This window comes from Nicotiana attenuata, unplaced genomic scaffold, assembly GCF_001879085.1.
Source record: "Nicotiana attenuata strain UT unplaced genomic scaffold, NIATTr2, whole genome shotgun sequence".
Lineage (NCBI taxonomy): Eukaryota > Viridiplantae > Streptophyta > Magnoliopsida > Solanales > Solanaceae > Nicotiana > Nicotiana attenuata.
In genome coordinates this window covers 21650-31226 of record NW_017673339.1, presented here as the reverse complement: position 1 = coordinate 31226, position 9577 = coordinate 21650, and the positions used below count along the sequence as shown (strand labels likewise).

Genomic DNA, 9577 nt, shown 5'->3' with positions numbered 1-9577 from the left:
GCCTCTTCCTCGACATAACACAGTGGTGAGCATAGTTTGGGCAAATACGGAAATCCAAACCAAAATTTAAATTTGTTTAAATTTCTGGTTTGGATTTTTGGATTATGAATTGGATTTCAAATTTAACTTTTAAAATTTTAGATTTCGGATTGGATATTGGGTTTGGTACTTCACATTTTTGGATATCCGAAAATCTGAAATATTTATATGTTATATTTAGTCCATTCATATGCCAATAGTAACAAGTCCAATATCCTAACCGTCAGACATAATCTCATATATTCAATACTAATTACTAAGTCACTATCAAAATACTTTCTATTTGAACATGATTTTACCATTGCTACTTCTTATCGGACTTATAGTGTCTGTTGTATTTCTTTGATGATGATTTTATTAGTTGAATACTTTATTTGGATAATTGCTGTGAAAATAAAGAACTTTCTAGGAAATTTAACATGAATACTTCATTTGGATGTTCATTATCGTAGAAAGAAGAAAGATCTCAACTTATAAGCTCAAATCGAAAATCCAAAATATCCAAACCGATTTATTTGAATCCAAACTTAAAAAATCCGATCCGAATTTATTTAGATTGTCATTTCTTCAATCTGAAAACCGAAAATCCAAACCGAAATTTTCATATCCAATACAAATTGCCCGAATGCCCACCCCTACCAGCATAACAGGCAGGAATTATCACCAGTATACTACAGCGTTATCTCTAGTAGTCAACATTTATCCGTAATATACCATATCACGACAAGAAAATGACTGGCGCTGAATTACCAATCCTTTATCTGAATTGATAACAGAATGTCAAGAAGGAAGTAGAAACATGGACAACAGAGTAACAAGAAGATATGGCTGCCACAGGAGCAACTCCCTACATTTCCAGCAAAAATTTCCTATCATCTCCAACAATTACAAATCATTCTAGTAACAATATACCAGTAATTATCTCTATTCCTTATTTTGGTAATTCCACCAAACGGATTAGAAATTTGCTTATCGTTCAAAACTCCGACCGCAGCGATGTATCCACTGAAACCGCTACAGCAACAACTAATGAAATCTCATCAGTTGAACTTCCACCTGGACCACCTTCTATAATCTCAGCTCTTAATGTTGAAAAAGCTCTTCTTGGCATAGGTGCTCGTTTTACTACTGTTCTAACTATTTTTTCCCCTTTCTTTAAATATTGTCGTTGTGATTCCCTTACTTTAAGTGACTTTTTTTTGGGTTAACTTGTGTCTCACTACTCTTTCGTTTTCATAGTGCCGGGTCTTGTTACTGGCTATCGCTTTTATGTTTCATATATTTTTTTATCTTTGTGATGCTGTTATTATTTATATGGTGTCTGTTTGTGGTACTGATATTGTCTCTTTTCGTCTTCCTGAGCCGAGGGTCTTTCAGAAACAGTCTTTCTATCCCTCGGGGTAGGGTAAAGGTCTGCGTACACACTACCCTTCCCAGACCCACTAGTAGAATTTTACCGGGTCGTTGTTGATTTAAGTTATGTGTACAGATGATGTCAAGTGCCTTTCAGTGTCTATTTTTAAGAATATTTAATCCCAAGCTTTATGGTGCTATGAGTAATTATTTCTTAGATGATCCACTGTCTAAATTTTCCAGAGCGTATATAGAAGTCAAACTCTTTTTTTTTTCAATATGAATGTATCATTTGACTAATAAATTTCATTTTAGAATGCAGCAATAACAGATATAGATCACTATGACCGACTTGGACTTCCAAGAAAATGTTCATACAATGAGGTCCACACAATCTCTTTCTACCCAATCCCCTTGAAAACAAAATAATCATAAAGAAAAAGAACAAATTGTAATGTCCAATGTTTTGATGTTTTTTCTTAGTATTTGACTTATATTGCCTATAATATAGGTACCAGTTGCGTACAAGAAGAAGGTTGAAGAAGTTATGAATGAGGGATTGGAAGAAGTGGAGCTTAACAAGAAGCTTGAGCGCCTAAAAGTATTTATTTACTTACATGACACACTTTCCTTATTCTTTCATTTAAAAAAGAATGATACATTTATACCGTTGGAAATAATTTAATTTTAAACTCTTCATTTGATCCATTTTATCCTTAATGAGAAGCTTTTATAATCATAAAATGACACAAATGTCATGGCCCCACAGAGCTTTTACCCCTTAAGCTTTTAAAACTACAAGTTTCAAAAGTCTTTTTGTTTTCTTAAATTCCGTGCCGAGTCAACTACCTCATCTAAATTGAAACGTAAGGAGTATTTATTTATTTATTGTAATTTATTTCCTTTCGAGAAAGGTTTCAGAAATGACCTGCACAAAAGTTTTCCCTTAAAACATTTTTGTTATTATTTTTGGGCATAGGAATCATATTCAATTTTGTCAACACCAGAGGAGAGAAGGCTGTATGATTGGAGCTTGGTAAGGAGTGAGGCACCGGATAAATACAAGTGGCCTTTTGAGGTTGATAAAACTCCAATGTCTACAGGAACTCCTCCTCCTCAGGTACTAATTCCTTCTTTTTTATAATTCCAGAATTAATTTACATTTTGTAATAAAGACACTACTCCTCTAATTAAAGAATTGGCTAATATACACATCTTTGAAAAAACAATTTATTTTATTAATTAAAAGATGTATTCCTATATGAAAGACTGTCTTGTTCTAAAATGAATTTCGTTTGGCACGGCGTGGGAAAAATGAAGACTTTTAATATTTTTGATCTTAACCATGTCATTACATTTATGTGATTATGAAAATTTTGAAAATTTATGATTTTAATATTCAATAATATTTGTGTGAATATAAAAATATTCTCGTTAATGATAAAATGAAAGTATATTTCCAAATACAAAAGTATTTCATTCATTTGAACAGGCCTACTAAAATACTATTGTGACATAAGAATGGTAGGAATATTGTTTCATTCTCTACTTATCCCATTCAAAGCCAAAAAAACTTCTAAATAGAAAGAAAGGATATCAGAAATATAGGTGAACGACATGACAATAGTCAATAGTATAGGTTGAATGTTTCTGCGAGTAAGTAATAAGCAGCAGATTTCTCCTTATTTTGGGAAAACTAGTGACCACGTGTGAATTCTATTAAGGCAAAAGTTGGCCTGATTCGAATAATAACTTGAGTTTTCATAACTTAGTTCTTCAATTCTTTATCATTTCACTTTCCTCCGAAAGCTTCTTCTCACTGCACCTCAAATTCTTACAGAAGTATATTTGAGAGGTTTAAGTCTCGCACTTCTTTCATAGCATTCCTCAAAACCAAAATTTTTCAAACCTTAAATTAGTTACACGATCTCTTCTTCGCTGATCAAGTGTTCTTGTAATCAACTCTTAATTCGTACATGTAGATACGTACACACTTCACTACATCCTTCTCTTAATAGTGAATGAATATTTTCTACTTACATTTTAATTTGTGGTTGTTATATATATAAACACGATTGCAGGAACCAGAGGATGTGGAACCAACCAGATTGGTGGGATATTTCTTTTTAGGTTGGTTTGTGCTGGCTGCCGTCTTATCGATTGCTTTTAATCGTTAGAAAGTGAATTAAGCTACATCGAGTTTATCCTGTAAAAAATATAGAATGATATTCATCTTCGTGTTGTATATATACTTCGCCTTCGGTTGTTGCATTTTAATGAAATTCAAAGCAATCACTCATCTAATTTGTATGTTTTTTGCAAAATAGCTTTGCAACAATAATTACTTCTATAGGTAAAAGTGTGGTGACAATCTGCACTAACTAAATTGGCAAGACTAGTGGGAAAACCATTGAAGACTGATAGAGCTACATCGCAAAAGGAATGGTTGCATTTACCAGGGTTCTAGTCATGGTAAACTTGCATAAAAATTATCCAACTTCTATAATGTTTGAGGATGAATGAGGGAGAATTATTAAACAAGAAGTGTATTATGAATGGAAGCCCACATTGTGCGAGAAATATAAGAATTTTGTGCATGAGATGAAGGGATGTAGGAAATTCATAAAAGAAGAAAAGGAAAAACCAGGGAAACAGAAGGAACACCAAAAGGAGGGACTGATACAACCAATGGGGAAGCACATTTAGCACCAAAGAAACTGAAAGTATCAACAAAGGGGACAATCAGGCCATGGATAAAATTAACACAACAAGAAGGGGCAACAACCTCTGGAGAAAGGACAAAAGAGTTAGGAAGGGTGAAAATGGAAGGATGGGAACAATGCTGCCGCAAGAACTGCCTATGAAAATAGGGAACAAATTTGATACCCTGGGGACCCAATTTGGGTGAAAGGTGGGAGTAAAGGAGGTGCCAAAATAGGAGAGTCTAGCCTGGGGGTAGAGGACATGGATAACCTTATCCCACATGGATAGTACTAGTGTGTAAAGCTAAATACCCTCTCATGGAATAGAGTGCCAACTGTTGATACCCAATTTTTTTCTATATATTTTTTAATAGGCAAAATACTTTCAAAATAGCATATGCATGCATATTTAAGTATGTCCAGATGTTTTATTATTTTTTCTTAAATTCTAAAGATTTTTAAATCAATTTATTGCCATATTTTATCCCTAAAAATCCAATAATAATTTCTAAAATTATTATTTTTTAATGATTCATTTATTGGATTCTCATATTTATGCTAAAACATAGCTAAGATAATTTTTGCATATTTTTACAAATTTATTTAGTATTTTTAAGCTAAATTGCATACCATTGCAATATTAGCCTCTTTTAAGATCTAAATGCGGTTATATTCATAAAATTAAGCCCAGTATTTTTAAATTGATAATTATAAATTATCAATCTTTTTAATGCTTTTAATTTGTTTTCTGAAATTAATTTGCTATTTTTTATAAAATAAATAAGGGAAAAGTGGCTATTTAAAATCTAGCCCCCAATTGCATTTCAATTACAGCCTGAATTGGACCTCAAATTTAAACCCAATTACCCCAACCCAATTACAATCTGAACTGACCCAAACCCTATTCTCTAAACCGCCCCACCTACCCGTTCAATCTAGGTCGTTGATCAAAATGATCAACGGCCACCAGACCTCATTTCCTAATTAAACCCAAAGACCCCCAAACCCTTTTCATTTTCCAAACTCCGCCGCCCCTGAATTACCCCTTCTCTCTCAATCCTTTCTCAAATCCTCTCAAACCCTAGCCGCCTCCATCAAACTACAACCCTAATATCTGCCAAATCTATGGCTTCCATGGTCGTTGGAGACCTATATCCACCTCCCATGGCTTCTACGTGTCCGATTCTGTGGTCCTATGACCATATCATGAAGGGTTTTGTCCAGTCTTTGCTCGATGGCTATTCTCCGGTCGTCTCTGACCTTTTCTCCGGCCAGCCATGGCTATTCGAGTCAGACTCTTGACTCTCATGCTTAGATCGATGGTTTTCAAAGCCTTTCTCATCATTTGGAGTTCTTCTGAAACCCTAACCTCTAAGGTCCTTCCGATTTCTTTTAGATCTGTTTCAGATCTATGTTTGCTCTGAACTTCTAAGCGTTTTCTTAAATTCTCTTTAAAACTCTGCTTTCAAAACTCTTTCTCTTTTCCGATTAGGGTTTTCTTGTTAAGTTATTTCAAAACTTTTCTCTGATTTTGACATATGTTGCTATGTTTGCTCGTGTTATCCTGCTGCCTGAGTTTGCATGTTAAAGCCCTAATTTCTTTTGACTGTTCATTAGTCGAATGTTTGTTTGCTTGAGTTTTATCCGATTTGTTTGTTTATCCATCTTTAAAATTCTTCTATTGCTGAAAACCCTATGGCTTTGAGTCTGAGACTATTAGTTTAAGTGCATGACTCGATTTGAAGTTCTTTATTTAGAAACCACTTGCTCCTTCGTGTGATTCTTCTGATTCTGAGTTTCTATCATCTCTAAAACTCGATTATGTTCGAAACCCTAATTTCAAAGGGGGTTTTCCTCACTTGCTACTGTGAGATTTTCGCATGCTTTTGATATTCTATGTTTCTTCACTACTGATTCAACTGACTATCATGCTTCGAGTGTTGCTATCTACTGAATTTTTCTTTTTGTGCTACTACTGCACGCTATTTCCTCTTGCCAACAGGCTTGGCCTCGCATGTATAATGTTTATGCACCCTATTTATATGCTGATTCTCCTTCTTTGACTGATTTTCAAACTTGTGACTAATTTCAAACTTTTCCTTTGTGAAATTCTGATTTCGCTTGCCCGTTAAAGTTAACTGATTTCTTTTCCTATGCCTTACTGAATCCTTTCCAAAATTAGAGTATCTCTGTACCTAGACTCGATTGCTAGCTAAATATTTTACTACTGCTTTTATGGCAACTGTCAGCCTGCTGACAAATTGATTTCTTTCCTTGTTTTAAACCTGTCAATACCCGTTAAAACAGTGCTCCCTTAATTAAAGGGAATCACTTGTATAATTAATTCCGAGTCATGATTGTTTCCATGTTTGTGGCTTATTACCTCTCTCTCACTCGTTTTCAAAAACTATAAATACCCTGTACTTCTTCTCTTTCAAACACGAACACAAGGCATAACACTTGAGTTCAAACACACACTACACTAAAACTCTCTCTCTTCTCTACTGCTGCTATATTGCTGCCTTACCTAGCCAGCTGAAAGCCAAAGCTAGGCTGTGGGGAACTTGCCTATTTTTTGCATTTTGCATTTTTTATTGGTATGTTCCGATTAAGTTTTCTGCACCAACAACAACATGCTTATTTACTGTTTCTTGCATTCTTGTCTGCCTACTGATTGTACTTAACCCAGTACCACTATTTGGCATGCTGTAGTTTTACTTCTCTTGTTCTGGATCAATGTATTATGACCTGTGAATCCTAAGTCCCTACCCCAATGTGTTTAATACTTGTGGTTGGTTTGGGGCATGACAGCATCGTGAATTGCTGTGCATGACCCAAACTTGATCCTCCTAGGATCATAACCTCCATATTTCCCTTATTTGTTATGTGTTCTGGTTGATTTACAGCCATGTCAGCACTTCTTATTGCTGTGCATGCCCAAAGTTAACCCATGTCTAAGTGTATAGGCTTCTTGCAATGGATTCCCAATCCCCTCCCCCCTTTGTGTGAAGTTATTGATTCCCTGAAATGTTAATGGCTTACTCCCACCACCCTTTTCCCTCTCCTTTATTCCTCAGCTCTTAAAACTCTGTTTACGCACTTTCACTCTCTTCTTAGACTTAATTTCTGCCCCCTTCATGTGAGCCTTGCCTTGGGACCCATGAGCTCCATCTGAACTTGGATACATGAGGGCTGGCATTTCCACACTGCACTCATCTCTATTCTGTTTGTATAACTTGGGTGTGAGCACTGCCCGGGGTCCTATTGAGGCCCTTAGGGAACTCTAACACACCCAGGTCTGAGGAGGTTTTGAAATCAATGGCATTGGCAATGATACGGTTCCTTGCATATCTCAGATAGGAAGTCAAATCAGGCTTTCCTATGGTTGTAGCTTTTTCTTTCATTCTTTCTTTTGTAATTCATTATTTCTAGTTTGTAATAAGTTGTAATAAACATTTGGGGTTGGCTAGTAAAAAGGGTTGGGTGATCATGTATGCTCAAGGGTAGAAAGCATGCCTGTAGGACTGTTTTAAATTCTTTGCGTTCAACACTGCATCTTAGACACCATGACTATAGGATATATCTCAATTTCTTTATGGGCAATGTCACACCTAGATAACCTGCCTATAGGACATATTTAAATTCTGCATGACACTTAGATATCATGTTTTAGGTTCTAAACGGCTAAAAATAAGTGTCATGTTCGTAATGCTGAGATCAGTAACATATAGAAATCATGCCTATAGGGCTTCTTAAATAAATTTGATTCATTTTATTCACAGTCAATGTTAGATATCATGTTCATAGGGTTTAAATCAGCAATAGTAGATACCATCACCTGCAGAATCTGAAATTGGTCTGTTTTAAAATCAGTCTATTCTGAATCGGTTTTAAACAATCTAATTCCCTTACTTAATAAGGTTTAACAAGCATGCCTACAAGATCTCAAACAATTCGTTTTTTACTGTTTCGCCGCATTATGAATTAAGTAGATATCTTGCCTATAGGACTTCGTCTAAACACTTAGGCAAGCCATAGAGTAATAACAATAAAACTGAATTCGCCTCTGTTAATTAGTAACTGCTCCAACCAGCAGGCAGGCCTGATTTGGGCTTCTTATCTGAGGTATCTGATGAATCTGGCTCTGAATCAAACTCCCCTCGTATTTAGTATTTCAATTAGACCCTAAAAGTATGTGTAAGTCATGCTAGTTATGTGCTTTTGTTCAAAGAGGTGTATTTGAGCCTTTATCTGTTTATATTCTTCCCCAACATGCAGTATGTGTTTTTGTACGTCGCCTTAGATTTTTGTCCTTTGAAACCAATCAGCCTAATACCCCTTCCCTTTAGGAATAGTAGTCCTAAGTACCTCCGGGACTGATAGGAATGGGACGGGTAATAGCATGCAATAGCGAACGAGACCAATTTGCGCTTTAGTACCTTAAACGGGGTGGGAAAGGGTAGATATGGATATGATGACCGGTGCGCTAATACCACGTGTAGCCCCTCTCTTGAGGAGTGATTATCGGGTATTGCATTGATGTGATCCATATTATGATTAAACCTAGGACCCTCTTTCCCTTTCTTTCTTTGTCTTAAAAAAATATTTTGATTTCTCTTCAAAAGTCACCCTTTTATAATTGCTCTTCCATGTTTTGTTTATTTTCAAGCATTTGTGTATTAAAATCCCCTCTTATTTGAGCCTTATTTGTTTACTTGTTAATTGCACCAAATTCACAATGACTGTCTGGCCGGGAACCACACTAGTGGATCCTGAGGGGTGCCTAACACCTTCCCTTCGGGATAATTTTAAAGCCCTTACCCTGTCTCTGGTTATCAAAAGCGTAGTTGTAGTTGAATCTTGTAAGGTGTCCTAATGCACCATAAATCACTAGGTGGCGACTCTTCAAAAATGCAAAACCCAGTTCCCAAAAGGAACGAGTCATCCCATACCAAAAATGTCATAAACCCGATTCTCCCGCCGCGAGGAGGGAAAAAAAGGGGGCGCGACAGCATGGCGACTCTGCTGGGGACATTTGGCTTTTACCATTTTAGACTGTTATTGTGAATTTATATCTCTTTATGTGAAATTACTTGTTAATTCTTTAAGCATTCAATTCCCCTTTTCCATTGCAAAACTGACATGTCTTTTTTTTTTGTTTTCTTTCCTTTACTACTGCTTTAAATTATGAAATTGTTGTATTTACTGCTTTCTTAACGTGCAAATACGTGACAACATGCTTTTAATTGTTGCATAATCATGCTCAACATACATATTCCACTCGTGCCAAACAAATCCCATAGCAACGCTTATAATGAGTGGTTGCGCTCTTCCTATATTATTACCCCCTAAATTCGGAAAAGGCATATTTACGGTAAAACCAGTCGATCAACGGTGTAGTCGACGGTTCCGTGCCTTTCCCTCTTGAGTTGTCCGCTCAAGGGTACCAGTCTGAAACCCCATAGAAACCTTATTCCATTTAA

At 35.9% G+C, this 9577-nt stretch overlaps 1 protein-coding gene across 1 annotated transcript; it reads left to right on the top strand.

Annotated features, from left to right (window-relative positions):
• The first annotated feature begins 819 nt into the window (after window positions 1-819).
• Window positions 820-3696, top strand: LOC109216092 (NAD(P)H-quinone oxidoreductase subunit U, chloroplastic). Its single transcript, XM_019380223.1, has 5 exons — window positions 820-1152; window positions 1715-1776; window positions 1904-1993; window positions 2372-2512; window positions 3474-3696. The coding sequence occupies exons 1-5, from the start codon at window positions 864-866 to the stop codon at window positions 3567-3569; spliced, it is 678 nt and encodes a 225-aa protein (XP_019235768.1). The 5' UTR covers window positions 820-863; the 3' UTR covers window positions 3570-3696.
• Window positions 3697-9577: the final 5881 nt, after the last annotated feature.